The sequence below is a fragment of the Lissotriton helveticus genome, chromosome 11, assembly GCF_964261635.1.
Source record: "Lissotriton helveticus chromosome 11, aLisHel1.1, whole genome shotgun sequence".
NCBI lineage: Eukaryota > Metazoa > Chordata > Amphibia > Caudata > Salamandridae > Lissotriton > Lissotriton helveticus.
The window spans coordinates 1,193,060,636-1,193,076,488 of record NC_136072.1 but is presented as its reverse complement, the minus strand read 5'-3'; the positions used below and the strand labels follow the sequence as shown (position 1 = coordinate 1,193,076,488).

Genomic DNA, 15,853 nt, shown 5'->3' with positions numbered 1-15,853 from the left:
CTGAGCTCCAAGTGCCCCATGTGTTGAGGAGCCGAGAGAGGCTCAAGGCGACCCCTGCTTGGTTCCAGAGTTCCCCGAGAGGAACTCCACCGCCCGCATCAGTGATTAGGAGCTCCAAGACTCCTAGGCCCCATTGTTGTTGCGAGCCCAGAGGAGGTTCGAGGGGCATTTCATTGAGTCAGAGCCCTGAGAGGCTCTTGTGCCCATAATTGTGTTTTGAGCCCAGAGAGGCTCAAGAAGGGCATTTGGTGTTCGTTGAGCCTAGTGAGAGGCTCGAGGCACCCCCAGTGTTCCCGGGTCCCCCGTGAGGGACCCCAACAGCCCAGTGAGGCTGCACCTTTTTGGTTGAAGAGCCAGAGAGGCTCTGAGGGGGCATTTCCTTGCTTTTCGAGCCCAGAGAGGCTCATTGCCCATTCTTGTGAAGAGCCTGAGAGAGGCTCAGGGCACCAGTTCTTGTCCAGGAGCCCAGAGAGGCTCCGCAGTGCCACAGTGGTGGTTCTTGAGCCCAGAGAGGCTCCAACTTTGCCCTAACTTTCCCTGCACCAGTTGCCCAGCACTTTGTGGGCAACTGCTACGTTTAGGCCCTGACATTGGGACACAGGGACAGTCACAGGTGGTGACTTACGTGAGTTTGGCGCAATTGTACTTTCTATGCACCTCTGAATGTATTGTTTATGCGTCATGTGCCTTTACACCTCTGAATGAATGTTATGCATTGCATCATGTGTTTTCCTCTTACACCCCTACAGGTATTGTAATACATAGGTGGTTGTTTTCTCCCTAGTACAGGTGGTGCTAGTGAGATCCTGGTTACCAGTAATTACTGGTTGTGCGCTCCATTGTTATATTGTGTGCTATTTTGTGCTAAAGTAATTTTACTTTCTGAAAGTGCTATTTCTGATTCCTGACAGTGGTCCAGGTGGCCCTGTCTTGTACATATCCCCTGTAAATTCTGCCCGTGCCTCTGGCACATTGTAAAGTGTGTGTTTTATCTAATGTGTTTTGATGTAATACATAGGCTATTTTGATATAACCTTGTGTGGAGTTTCCTTTGTGGTGGGCCTTTGGTTGTTGTTGCTGGGGTGCGTGCGCAAATACTTAACCTACATCGCCTCCAAGTTTAGCCTTGCTGCTCGCGCCACGTTACCTAGAGGGTGAGTAGGGGTTATCTTGGCGTGTAACTCCCTTGCCCTGACTTGGGTGTGGTGGTCCCTGACTGACTTTGGCGAAAGCCCTGGTCAGCCGGGGATCCCATTTCCAACATTGGTGGCAGCGGTGGGATAAGGACTTGTGTTTGCGTTGTACCTTAGTAGTAACTGGCCATACCACAAAGCTCTGCATTTAGATGACCACATTTTTGGGGATTGTATTGTTTTGGAAGTTTCATTATTTCCTTCTCCTGAAGAGTGTCATTTGATTGTGTTCAGTACATTTGTCCCCCGCCCTGCTTCCAGAGTTTGGTACCTGTGTCGCTTTTGGTCAGGTTGAGAAGTCAGGGGTGGTAGAAACTGCCTTACCGATCCGAGGGGAGGGTGTGTGTGGATGAATGGTGTGTTTTCCTGGACGCATGAGTATGAGTTCTCTTTGATAAGGAGATTGTTGAAGTTTTGGAATTGTGTCCTCTTACTTCAGATTGTTCAGTCCCCTGTGTTGCACGTGTCTGTGAGCATCTTGCCAAGATGGAGTCTGCTTTTAATGTCTGGGGTCTGTTTTTGCATGAACTGAGAGAGTTTTGCGAAGAGAGAGACATTGCAGTGAATGAGTCAGACACCCAGTCCCAACTTAGGGGTAACCTGATCCAATGGCAGAAGGATGACTGGGAGCGTGAGCACAGTGAGGAGAGGGCCCGGGTCTCACACCATGAGGGTGGTGGGTCAGAGGGGAGCCCTGAAGAGTCTGAGGAGGAGGAAGATGATAGCACAGGGACGCCAGCAGATAGTGAGGACCCCATAGATAGGGAGTCCCTTGCTGGGTCCAGTTTAGGAGGCAGCGCCTCATCCCTTTCCCTGTCCCCAGAGGAGCTGGAAGATAGGAGGAGAGAAAGGGAGCACCAGCTGGCTTTAGAAAAGCTCAGGTTGGAGCATGCCCAGGCTATGGCACAGCTGGGCATTAGAAGGCAACAGCTGGAGGTTAAGAAGCAACAGCTGGAGACCGAGAGGGTCTTAGCGCAGGACAGGATAGAGGAGGCTGAGAGGGCCTCCACCAGAGGCGAAGTAGCTCTGGAGGGTAGACTATCCCCTGCGCGCAGTGTTGAGTGTCTGGATCCCCCAGGGAGGGTTGGGTCCAGTGGTGGCAGCTATTTAAATCACAGTGTAGAAATTCCCAGTTCCCAGAGTATGGTTCCTGTTTCCCCAGAGGAGGAGAATAGGTTGAGGTTTAGGAACCTTAGGAAACCGTCTCACCAGTCTTGGGTAGACTTTGAGGATGACTGTTGTGGAGCACTGTGGGCTTGGGTAGAGGTTCACACTGACTCTGATTTTGAAGTCTTGTTTGATCTTATAGTCAAAGAGCAGGTGCTCAGTGGTTGTTCGCCAGAGTTGCGCCAACACCTGTTGCAAGTTGGATTTACTGATACAGAGTTACTGGCAAGGGAAGCCGACCGCTGGGAAAGGGCCAGAGGTTCTCTAGGGTCATTGGTGAGTGACTCCAAAAGTAGTGGTTCAGGGATCTTCCAGCCCAGCGTGGTGGAAGAGGCTCAGTGTAGCCCAGCTAGGTCCCAGGATAGCGAGGAGGGTGTAGGGGCTCACTGCCTGGCTCAGTGGAGCAGGAGTGAGGGGGAGACCGAGGTTCCCCAGACGCCCAAAGCCCTGCCTCAGGACTTGGATGGTTTCTTGAGGGAACACCAGGTTGGGGACCTAGGCTGTCCTGTTAGTCCACTTGAGGAAGATCTCCTAGTGAGTAGAGGACCTGGAGCGTTGTAACCAGAGCTCCTATGGTTCTAGAGTCTGGCAGTACCGCTCCGGTAGGGAGGGTACAGGAGTCCAGAGTGAGGAGTGATTGGGGGAGTTCCCCAGTGGAAGGACCAGTGGGTCAGGGACTACCCAGTTGGGCTAGGTTCCCGTATAGTGACCATGGTGACACCACTTCTGGTCTGGGGGATCGTCACGCACTGTCAGGTGGACAGAGGGCGGGAGATCTGCGCCAGACAGACAATCACGCAACAGATGTGACATTTGTTAGCCTCAGGGGGATTGCGTGTGAATCCCCAGAAGTCCTGGAGTGCCAGACAATTGTTCCACCGAAGGTTCTAGACCAGAGGTTGGGAGGCCAGGTTCAGGATCAGCCTGACCTGAAGGGTAGGACGACTGTAACCAGTGTCCTGACCGGTTCTTCGCCCAGAGGAACTTCTCCAGGTGGGAGAGGGCAGACCTCTGGAAGGGGGTGCAGAGGGTGGGAGAGCCCACCTCTGACCCCGGTGCAACCTGAGTGGATAAGTCCTGGGTTGGAATGGCGTTCTAGGGGTACCCCTCGCAGAGGGAGGAGGAACCCTAGGAGAAGAGGTAGGGGGAGGAGAGCCTTCCCTGAGACTCCTGGTCCGCCTGAGGTTGTAGGCCTTAGGCTGGAGAACCAGTGGCAGTCTAGTCCTGTCTCGCAGACAGGAAGAGTGGAAAATGGCTCCTATGTGCCAGGGGTTACTACCCCCCGCTCTGCGAATTGGCATGGACCAGTGGCACCTGGGTGGCCCAGGGCCTGGTCCTGGCCGCGGACAACTTGGGAGTACCAGTGGGGTAGCCCAGTTGGTCCAGACAGTGTGTTTAGAAGGAATCCCATGGGTTCACCGTGGCGTAGAACAGGAGGGTGTCCCTGCAGTTGCGGGCCCGCGTCCGTGTTCTATCGCCCCAAGCAGGGAAGTCCATCACGGTGGTGATTGTTCTCCCCTGCGTTTTGGCTGGAAGGGGGTTATGTTGGACTTTGGCCCTTAGGGCAGGTTCACCCCTAGACTTTTTGCTAGAAATGGTGACCTGGCAATGGTGATTTTAGGGATTCTGCGCACTTTCACTGTGTCCCAGTGGAAAGTGCGTGCGCACTCTGAGTGCATGTGCTGAGCTAGGCCTGCCCGCCCATAGGAATGCATGGGGAATGTATGTGTCCCTGGTAGTTCCTGATGCGTGGGGTGTACAGGCTTGAGTCTGGTATGTGTGAACTCGTGTGAGTGAATGCTGCGCAACGGTGTATGCAGCATGTATGTGTCTAGTAGGGAAGCGCCATTTCTAGACATGGCTGTACGTGTGCTGTGAGGGTGCTGGCGTGTGATTGGCTGGAGCTGGCTGGCATGCCAGGCTCCAGGAAGTCTGGATGGGTCTGCCCGGTGGTGAGTGGGAGATTAGCATGAGTGATGTGTGGGAGGAGTGTACCTGTGTCCTGGATGGGCTGGGTTTTCCCCACACAATGCTGGCTCCGCCCCCCTGTGGTGTGTCTAATGACCCAAGCCCTGCCAGTGAATAGAGAGGGTGGTTGAGGTAAACAGAGTACTCAAGAACCAGCTGCGACTGGTTCCGCCCCCACTCTGCACCCTCAGACAAAGGAATGCACTGTATAAAAATGGGGCTGTGTCCCCACTGAAGTGGTTCTCTTTTCCAGGATCCTGAGGGGGCTGTTGCTGCTGCTGGGCCAGAGGACCGCCACTTGGGGTGTCTCCCTGCCTGGAGACCCAGTGAGCTGGCTCTGGGCCCAGCCCTGCCCCCCTGCCTGCCCAAGGACTTGCTGGAACTCTGCCCTGCTTGCTGAGGGCACCTGGGAGCGCTTTATCCTGTTTGTAGCGCTAGGAGCGCGCTTTATGCCCTCTAGCGCTTGGAAGCGCTTTGTTTTTGATTATAGCGCTTGGAGCGCTGTGATTGTCCGCCTAGCGCCTGGGAGCGCTGTGGTTGCAGAGGCCGGTGCCCACCCGGCATTGTCCGCCCCAAGCGAGTGCCCACCTCGCTTAATTGTGGTTAATTTTGCCACTTTTGCCTCGAGGGAGCCCACTCCTCGGTAAATTCAGCCCCCGCCTAGAAGTGCTGGACACGGGCCGCCGCGCTGCCCGCGACGACCCGGAAGTGTTCCTGCCGGCCGGCCAATCAGGGAGCAGGCCGACCGGAAGTCCCGCCCCGCAGCCGCGACCTGGAAGTCAGGCAGGCCGGGGGCAGGAGAGAGTGAAGCCGGAAGCTGCTGCCTTCACGGGGCTCCCGGGACCGAGGGAGAGCCCCGGAGTGCCGTCAGGAGTCAGAGGCAGAGAGCTCTGCAGCCGCCGACGAGACGCGGTGAGTGTTTCCCGGGAGGAGGGGGGCGTCGGGGCCAGTTCAGAGGCCTCTGTGAGTCCGAGTCCCCCAGGAAGAGACTCCGCCGGCCCCCGAGTCCACGAGGGACTCCAGCTAAAGGGGCGTCTGCCCAGTTCAGAGCCCGGTGGGGCTGAAGTGCTGAGCTCCAAGTGCCCCATGTGTTGAGGAGCCGAGAGAGGCTCAAGGCGACCCCTGCTTGGTTCCAGAGTTCCCCGAGAGGAACTCCACCGCCCGCATCAGTGATTAGGAGCTCCAAGACTCCTAGGCCCCATTGTTGTTGCGAGCCCAGAGGAGGTTCGAGGGGCATTTCATTGAGTCAGAGCCCTGAGAGGCTCTTGTGCCCATAATTGTGTTTTGAGCCCAGAGAGGCTCAAGAAGGGCATTTGGTGTTCGTTGAGCCTAGTGAGAGGCTCGAGGCACCCCCAGTGTTCCCGGGTCCCCCGTGAGGGACCCCAACAGCCCAGTGAGGCTGCACCTTTTTGGTTGAAGAGCCAGAGAGGCTCTGAGGGGGCATTTCCTTGCTTTTCGAGCCCAGAGAGGCTCATTGCCCATTCTTGTGAAGAGCCTGAGAGAGGCTCAGGGCACCAGTTCTTGTCCAGGAGCCCAGAGAGGCTCCGCAGTGCCACAGTGGTGGTTCTTGAGCCCAGAGAGGCTCCAACTTTGCCCTAACTTTCCCTGCACCAGTTGCCCAGCACTTTGTGGGCAACTGCTACGTTTAGGCCCTGACATTGGGACACAGGGACAGTCACAGGTGGTGACTTACGTGAGTTTGGCGCAATTGTACTTTCTATGCACCTCTGAATGTATTGTTTATGCGTCATGTGCCTTTACACCTCTGAATGAATGTTATGCATTGCATCATGTGTTTTCCTCTTACACCCCTACAGGTATTGTAATACATAGGTGGTTGTTTTCTCCCTAGTACAGGTGGTGCTAGTGAGATCCTGGTTACCAGTAATTACTGGTTGTGCGCTCCATTGTTATATTGTGTGCTATTTTGTGCTAAAGTAATTTTACTTTCTGAAAGTGCTATTTCTGATTCCTGACAGTGGTCCAGGTGGCCCTGTCTTGTACATATCCCCTGTAAATTCTGCCCGTGCCTCTGGCACATTGTAAAGTGTGTGTTTTATCTAATGTGTTTTGACGTAATACATAGGCTATTTTTATATAACCTTGTGTGGAGTTTCCTTTGTGGTGGGCCTTTGGTTGTTGTTGCTGGGGTGCGTGCGCAAATACTTAACCTACATCGCCTCCAAGTTTAGCCTTGCTGCTCGCGCCACGTTACCTAGAGGGTGAGTAGGGGTTATCTTGGCGTGTAACTCCCTTGCCCTGACTTGGGTGTGGTGGTCCCTGACTGACTTTGGCGAAAGCCCTGGTCAGCCGGGGATCCCATTTCCAACAGCATGTCTCTTTGTACCAGATCCACGTACATGCTTCTGACAGCTTGTGTTTGTGCACGTCTCTCTGTCCCAGATCCACATACATGCTTGTGACTGCTTGTGTCTGAGCACATCTCTCTGTACCAGATCCACGTGCATGCTTCTGACACCTTGTGTCTTTGCATGTCTCTCTGTACCAGATCCATGTGCATGCTTGTCACACCTTGTGTCTGTGCACGTCTCTCTGTACCAGATCCACGTGCATGCTGGTGACAGCTTGTGTCTGTGCACGTCTCTCTGTACCAGATCCGCGTGCATGCTCGTGACACCTTGTGTCTGTGCACGTCTCTCTGTACCAGATCCACATACATGCTTGTGACTGCTTGTGTCTGTGCACATCTCTCTGTACCAGATCAACGTGCATGCTTCTGACCCCTTGTGTCTGTGCACGTCTCTCTGTACCAGATCCACGTACATGCTTTTGACAGCTTGTGTTTGTGCACGTCTCTCTGTACCAGATCTGCGTGCATGCTCGTGACACCTTGTGTGTGTGCACGTCTCTCTGTACCAGATCCGTGTGCATGCTTGTGACAGCTTGTGTGTGTGCACGACTCTGTCCCAGATGCACGTGCATGCTTGTGACAGCTTGTGTCTGTGCACGTCTCTCTGTACCAGATCCGCGTACATGCTCGTGACACCTTGTGTGTGTGCACGTCTCTCTGTACCAGATCCGCGTGCATGCTTGTGACACCTTGTGTCTGTGCACGTCTCTCTATGCCAGATCCACGTGCATGCTTCTGACAGCTTGTGTCGGTGCACGCCTCTCTGTACCAGATCCACGTACATGCTTGTGTCTGTGCACGTCTCTCTGTGCCAGATCTGCGTGCCTGCTCGTGACACCTTGTGTATGTGTACGTCTCTCTGTACCAGATCCGTGTGCATGCTGGTGACAGCTTGTGTGTGTGCACGACTCTGTCCCAGATCCACGTGCATGCTCGTGACACCTTGCGTCTGTGCACGTCTCTCTATGCCAGATCCACGTGCATGCTTCTGACAGCTTGTGTCTGTGCACGTCTCTCTGTACCAGATCCGCATGCATGCTAGTGACAGCTTATGTCTGTGCACATCTCTGTACGAGATCTGCATGCATGCATGTGACACCTTTTGTCTGTGCACGTCTCTCTGTACCAGATCCACGAGCATTCTTGTGACAGCTTGTGTGTGTGCACGTCTCTCTGTACCAGATCCATGTGCATGCTTGTGACAGCTTGTGTGTGTGCACGTCTCTGTCCCAGAGCCGCGTGCAGGATTGTGACAGCCTGTGTCTGTGCACGTCTCTCTGTACCAGATCCACGTACATGCTTGTGACTGCTTCTGTCTGTGCACGTCTCTCTGTACCAGATCCACGTACATGCCTGTGACACCTTGTGTGTGTGCAAGTCTCTCTGTACCAGATCCACGTACATGCTTGTGACTGCTTGCGTCTGTGCACGTCTCTCTGTACCAGATCCACGTACATGCTTGTGACTGCTTGTGTCTGTTCACATCTCTTTGTACCAGATCCACGTTCATGCTGGTGACAGCTTGTGTCAGTGCACGTCTCTCTGTGCCAGATCCACATACATACTTGTGACTGCTTGTGTCTGTGCACATCTCTCTGTACCAGATCCACGTGCATGCTTCTGACACCTTGTGTCTGTGCATGTCTCTTTGTACCAGATCCACGTACATGCTTCTGACAGCTTGTGTTTGTGCACGTCTCTCTGTCCCAGATCCACATACATGCTTGTGACTGCTTGTGTCTGAGCACATCTCTCTGTACCAGATCCACGTGCATGCTTCTGACACCTTGTGTCTGTGCATGTCTCTCTGTACCAGATCCATGTGCATGCTTGTCACACCTTGTGTCTGTGCACGTCTCTCTGTACCAGATCCACGTGCATGCTGGTGACAGCTTGTGTCTGTGCACGTCTCTCTGTACCAGATCCGCGTGCATGCTCGTGACACCTTGTGTCTGTGCACGTCTCTCTGTACCAGATCCACATACATGCTTGTGACTGCTTGTGTCTGTGCACATCTCTCTGTACCAGATCAACGTGCATGCTTCTGACCCCTTGTGTCTGTGCACGTCTCTCTGTACCAGATCCACGTACATGCTTTTGACAGCTTGTGTTTGTGCACGTCTCTCTGTACCAGATCTGCGTGCATGCTCGTGACACCTTGTGTGTGTGCACGTCTCTCTGTACCAGATCCGTGTGCATGCTTGTGACAGCTTGTGTGTGTGCACGACTCTGTCCCAGATGCACGTGCATGCTTGTGACAGCTTGTGTCTGTGCACGTCTCTCTGTACCAGATCCATGTACATGCTTGTGACAGCTTGTGTGTGTGCACGACTCTGTCCCAGATCCACGTGCATGCTCGTGACACCTTGTGTCTGTGCACGTCTCTCTATGCCAGATCCACGTGCATGCTAGTGACAGCTTGTGTGTGTGCACGACTCGGTCCCAGATGCACGTGCATGCTTGTGACAGCTTGTGTGTGTGTGCACATCTCTCTATACCAGACCTGCGTGCATGCTGGTGACAGCCTGTGTCTGTGCACGTCTCTGTACCAGATCCACGTGTATGCTTGTGACACCTTGTGTCTGTGCACATCTCTCTATACCAGATCTGTGTGCATGCTGGTGACAGCTTGTGTGTGTGCACGTCTCTCTGTACCAGATCCACGTGTATGCTTGTGACACCTTGTGTCTGTGCACATCTCTCTATACCAGATCTGTGTGCATGCTGCTTGTGTGTGTGCACGTCTCTCTGTACCAGATCCGCGTGCATGCTTGTAACACCTTGTGTTTGTGCACGTCTCTCTGTACCAGATCCGCGTGCATGCTTGTAACACCTTGTGTCTGTGCACGTCTCTCTGTACCAGATCCACGTGCATGCTTGTGACACCTTGTGTCTGTGCACGTCTCTCTGTACCAGATCCACGTGCATGCTTGTGACACCTTGTGTCTGTGCACGTCTCTCTGTACCAGATCCACGTGCATGCTTGTGACACCTTGTGTCTGTGCACGTCTCTCTATCCCAGATCTGCGTGCATGCTGGTGACAGCTTGTGTGTGTGCACGTCTCTCTGTGTGCATTCAATTTGTGAAACTCTTATTCACCATATTCACACATGCCATAAATACCGACCCCTTTGGACTCTCTGTTAGTAATCCTCTTGTAGGAACCTATTGATAGCGCCATGAAGGTAAGGAGGCAGGTGGGCCTTGTAGTCAAACTTTCTTTAAAATCTCGTCCCGGGGTTCTTCCTTCGACCGCTTCTTAGAACGCATTTCACCTCTACATTCACCCTACATTCATGACACCATCACCACCGCCATCTTGGATTGGGGAGTGCGTAAGAAATCTCACGGAGGAGACTGATCGTCATCGGGAATTCAAGGGTTGTGAGAGGCAGTGGAGTAGCACAAGAAAACACTAAGAGATTTACTCGTTCTTACGCCAGGGCAGAGGTTAATTTACCTACTAGGTACTTTTATGAATAAATATGTTGGTGAAAGAGCCAGGACAGCGGAGTAGGATTTAGGACAGTGTCTGCTTGTTTACAAGCCATGGAGGTGAGAGTACACTTCCTTACAAACTGGTTCTTCTCAGATCAAAGTGGACACCGCTCAACAAGGACATTTGTGGAAAGAATGGGAGAAGTTGTTTGATGCATACCTTGTTGCCGTAGGATGGGAGACATGTTTACCCCTCAGAACCCAGAGTGAGCAGCTGGATAATTAAGGGGAAGAATAAAGAGCAGACATGAGGGTAGGGATGACCTTTCCTTAGGTGATGCTGAAGGTCAACCAAGAGATGTATTTGAAAAGTCAGTTCTGATGCTAGAAAAACATTTCTTACTTAAATTAAGATTGTAGGTATGATTTGGGAGCACTCACAGGCTCCTGAATTAGGGGACAACTTATGAGAAGTGTCAGAGGACTAAGAGCTCAGGAAAACTCTGGGCTAAGAATCCGGATTTAATGGACAATGTTGAAATAGTTCAGGGGATGGAATATATCACGACTTGGACACACAACATTCGTGAGAATCAAAGCAAAGATTTGAAGGAGGCAATGGAGTGAGTGAGTGAGTGAGTACTGTGTCTAGTGACAAAGTGGAAGGCAGTGTGAACAATGTGAGTGGTGAGTGTAGATCTCCCTAGAACAAGAAAGGCGAGGGGACGATTTAAAAGTTCTAGATGAGGTGGCAGAAGTCATCTTCCCAACAATCTTGGGTGTTCTGACATGAATGCCACCTGTTAGGAATGTGGACAAATGGGCCATTTATGCCTGATCTGTAGGGGTGACAGGATTCAAAGTGCTGAGTGTGTTTCAGCTGCTATAAAAAATAGATGTTATGTTTAAGAGCTGATGGAGGTGTTGACTGGACGGTGCTGAGCATGCCGGAGAGTGAGATGACATTGGAGGCGAGAAATGATGCAGTTGGGAGACTCGGGTTCGCCTTACACCATGGTAGGTGGCCAGAAATGGAAGAAGCACTTTGATACGGATGGTACGGAGTTGCTGCCTGATAACATTATCCCAGTGGCGTACGGTGGGTCAACACAATGTGCTTGGCTACACAATTATGAAGATTGAGGTCCATGTTGGTAGGCGCCACCACGGTGACTAGAGCATCACATTAAGACTCAGTGCCCAGAGACAGTTCATTTGGGATACAGTGTCAGTAATGGTGGTGATATTTGTTTGGAATCTCCCGCCACTTTTGAACGAGAGCTGGGAATGCTGTAGTAAACTGAGCATAAGATTGTGCTAAAAAATACTGTGCCGTGTGTCCACAAGGTCAGGAAGGTTCTTAACACGATGCTCAGGCCGATCAAGGATGAGCTACAAAGGTTGTTGAAGCTAGGTGTCATAAAGGTGACTGAGTACTCTGGATGGCTTTCCCCAGTTGTGCTGGTACCCAAGGAGGGAGGAACATGAGAATGTGTCTAGATGTCCTGGAGATGGGTTCGTAGCTGATGTTCTTGATCTGAACTTGCCTTTAAATTCATAGAGGTTCACTTGCGCCTCGTAGGCATCTTCCTTGGTGCTAACTTAACGGGTACTTAAAAGGAGAGGTAAGGAGGCGCGTTGATCTGGGCATCTTCACCTCTAAACAATAGGATTCTGATGCGCCTCAACACGAGTTTTCTAACTCAGTGAAAGCCAAATTTTTCTTAAATGAGGGCAAGTGCCAGAGATATGTTTTGCATATTTGTATAGCGCCTTAATCACCTGTCAGGGTATCCAGGTGCTTTGCAGGATGTTTAAGGAACTGTCTCCTTGGAGAGGTTATTCAAAGAGCCAGGTCTTTGAATTCCAGAAGTGATGAGGCTTGGATGTGGTGGGGGAAGTCTCTCCAAGTCAAAGGGGGGGCAGGCTGTTGAGGTACACTAGGCCGGTGCTGTGCTTTGCTCTGCATGTGTGTGTGAGAAGTTTGAACTGGATGGGTTTGTGTACTCATTCAAGGCACTATACAACTCTAGCCCCACCCACCTGAGCAGTTGCAATTCCCTTGGCCAACCGCCCAGACATCTCCACTCCGCAGGACTCCAACTCGCACACATCCTATGCATACACCGACGAGATCAGAAGGGCAGCATTCTCGAACATTGCTCCCAAAGCGCGGACCAACCCCCCACACCATACCAGAGCCGCCGCCTCCTCTCTTCTAGAAATTGAAGACCTGATTTTTCAATTAACCAACCTACCACTGGCAGGGTTAGGCACACACACCTGCTCATGGGTGATAGCACGCTTTACAAATACACATAACATATCAATCTGGGTCCTCTGATGTTCAGCGAGGCTTCATTTACCGAAGCTGTTCAGACATTCAGAGCACCGATAAGATTCTTCTTTGAAGTGAATTCTCTTATGTGAAGTGAGAACAGACTTTAGACTCGAGATTCTCAAGCATTCAGGGCTCTGACATTCTTCTCTCCAGTGTGTGTTCGTTTGTGTTGAGTGAAACAGGGTTTTCTGACTAAAGCGTGTCTGGGATTCAGGGCGCTAATAGGTTTTTCCCCAGTGTAGGTTCTCTCATGTTGATGGAGGCTGGCATTTATTACATTCAGAGCACTGATAAGGTTGTTGCCTCAGTGAGGGCTCTCTCTTGGCGAGACTGATCTCCTGACTGAAGCTTTGGTGACAGCCCGAACACTGAAAAGGCTTTTTTCCAGTGTGAGGTACACATACTTCAGTTCATGCATATTAGTGGTTGTACTATTGCAATGTGGCCAATTTGTCTAAAAGCAGAATATTGTTGCAGCTTCCCACTGTGATAGCGCAAGAATATAAAAACTAGACATGCAGTTATCTACAATAATGAAAACAAGTCACTACTAGTAAACAGCTCCCTTCGGCTTGCAGCAACCACCGTAATCTGGTTCACAACATTGCACTCTTTTCTTCCCACTAACAACCAAGCCTATCCAGACTGGGGCACTGGCCTCTTCATGGTGGACTGAGATGCTCCCTTTTATACTGTTCTCCTACAACTTCCCATTTCCAATACAAGACAAACAAGCGTCTCTTCACCTACAACACCATGAAAGCTCAACTCAAAACTTACGCCAACCACTTTACTGCCGACATAGGGTTCCCCTCTATCCTCAATCACAAATACCTTCACTAATGGAATTTCGTACGAATGGCTCCACGCCCCTCACAGGCTCGAAATACCCGAAAAAATAAATATGCAGTATTAACCACTGAAGTAACCCTCTACTTCTTCAGGTGAACCTGAAAATATATATTTTCCAACTCTCCTTCTACAAGGACACTTACCTTCTTTCCTACTGTACGCATGGCCCTCCATCGATTTTTCCTCACTCTCTTGGACTCCCGGGCCCACCCTTGGCTCACAACCCATCCACCCATCACAAACTCTATGAATACCTGAAGCAGTCCTGTCTGACTGAACATGATAAAAAGACCCGAAACATCATCCCAGCGACTGCCTCATAGCACTCGTGAACAGAAAATACTGCGACTATCGCCTATGTCTGCTATTGGTCGGTGGCTCATATGGAGCCGCTGCATGACAATGTAACAAAGAATAGAACCCTTCAGGCTCGCCTCCAGTAAATCTACAAAAAACAACTGAGGCCGTGTGTTCGAGGCCATCCTCAGCTCTTGGCGCATGCAATACACGGATAGAGATTCCACTTTCTGACCAAATCTACGGTGGAGCTTAAACTGCTTTGTTTCCCTAGAATGAGGATTTGTAATGTATTGTTTTTACATACATAACAACATGAGTAGACATTGCTGGCCACTGTAGTGATGGAAGGCTGTGATGAACGGAGAAGGGTCAGATGACTAGAACATTCTATACGGCGGTAGAGAGTCAGAGCGGGTTCAAACAACAGGGATAAGATACACAATCCATTAAACAACCCTAGTGATGACGACAGAAGGAGACCGCTCTTTACCTGCTTGCAATGCTAGGCAGAAATGGAATTAGTCTGTACTTCTGTCAGCAGAAAATATCTGTAAAGCTTCCTCCTCTCACCTCTCCTTCAACTTCACTAGCACCCAGCAAAGCTTTCTTGGACTAAGAATCACATATTTTTGACTCTCTTTGCTGAGAAAAGAAAAGGAGAAACACCCCTATGGAGACCTTTAATCAATGTACATGCAAGAGACATGAGAGTACATACCCGCTGGCTTCGTGGCGAGGAGAACTGTTCCGGGAGCAACAGGAATATCCCAGAATCCTAAACATGACCGTGAAGACGCTGCCGTCGGGCCGCTTTGTGATGAAGAACATCTTCCCGCATAAGAAGACCAGGAGAGAAACTCCAACGCACACCGTGGGGATGATGTAGCCAATCAGGAAGCTGACATTCTGTTGAACGTATCCGATCCCACCCAGGGAAAGGATGGCGCCAACATTGATGCTCCAATAGAACCAATTAAAAAACGTGCGCGTGGCTTCCGAACCCCGGTCTTTTACCTAGAGACAGAGGCACAAAAAGGCATTTGTGGCTTAGGAAATGTGTAGGCATAGGTCGATACTCTATACGGGCTCTACGGATACACAGCATCATAGCACACACACATTTAAACATTTGATGCCTTTATTAAGTGTAGTCATAAAAGCACCTACTTTGAGGCCATTTCAATTCCAAAAGAAATGCATAAATATTGTAATATAAAACACCATAAAAGTCTCTTACAAAGAGTGACAACAACAGAACTGGAAAATACCATTAAGTGACAGTGCTGAAGATTTCACAGTATCTTAAAAAAGAAGATTAACAATCTTAAGAGAAACACTGGGTACACATATATATTTAACATGCAACTGCAATAACTCATTTCTCTGGGGACCCCCTGCTCCGAGTAGAAATCGAGCCACAGCAAATAGAGGGAGAGAATTAAAGTTACAACCTCATGGAAGGCAAGATTAACACAGAGCGCTCCCTCTCTCCGAACCAATCAGAGACATAACCAAAGGCTTACGCAGAGAACTCTACGGCAAACACAACAGAAAGACCATGCAGTGACGTTTCAAGGTTTCCATCGTCACATGGATGCAGGGCCCAGCTGTTGAACAGAGGGTCCCACCTTGAGCGGGACACAGAGTCCCCCATCACAGGAAGTCTCAAAAGGCCACCAGAACTCAACAGAAAATGAGAAGTCAACCTCATGAGACAGTGACTATCAGGTGCCCAAGATGCTACTATAACCAGGACCATATCACTGGCAGCCAATCTCCCAGGAGACTCCCCATGACATCTAATTACAATTCCCCAAGAGAGATCTTGGCATGCATGAGCATGGAGGGAAAAGGTAGACTATCACCTCCGGAACAGTTACTGGAAATCAATCAATCAATCAATCAATCAGGGGTTTTGTAGAGCGCACTACTCACCCGTGAGGGTCTCAAGGCGCTTGGAATCAATCAAGTCAGCATCTGTAAAGCGCAATACTGTCACCCCTAGGGGTATCTGGGCGCTGTAATGCAGCATTTAGAGTTACTTCGTATTGACACCCACAATACAAGTGATCTAAGAAGCTTTGCATTTTTAACTGTCCAGGCCCCAGCTCAGAAACTGGCGTGTTGAAGATTTACACTTCATATTGACCCCCAAACTGCAAGTCCTTGCAGAGCCCCTCCCAAAGCCTTAGCAGAAATCCACATCCACCGTAGACGTCACA

The 15,853-nt window shown here is 50.8% G+C and overlaps 1 protein-coding gene across 1 annotated transcript in view; it reads right to left on the bottom strand.

Annotated features, from left to right (window-relative positions):
• SLC15A4 (solute carrier family 15 member 4) overlaps positions 1-15,853 on the bottom strand; it is a 284,700-nt gene that overhangs the window by 198,859 nt on the left and 69,988 nt on the right. The window contains exon 3 of the mRNA XM_078668020.1: positions 14,350-14,645. Within this exon, the coding sequence (XP_078524146.1) occupies positions 14,350-14,645 (296 nt within the window). The remainder of the gene's footprint in view (positions 1-14,349; positions 14,646-15,853) is intronic.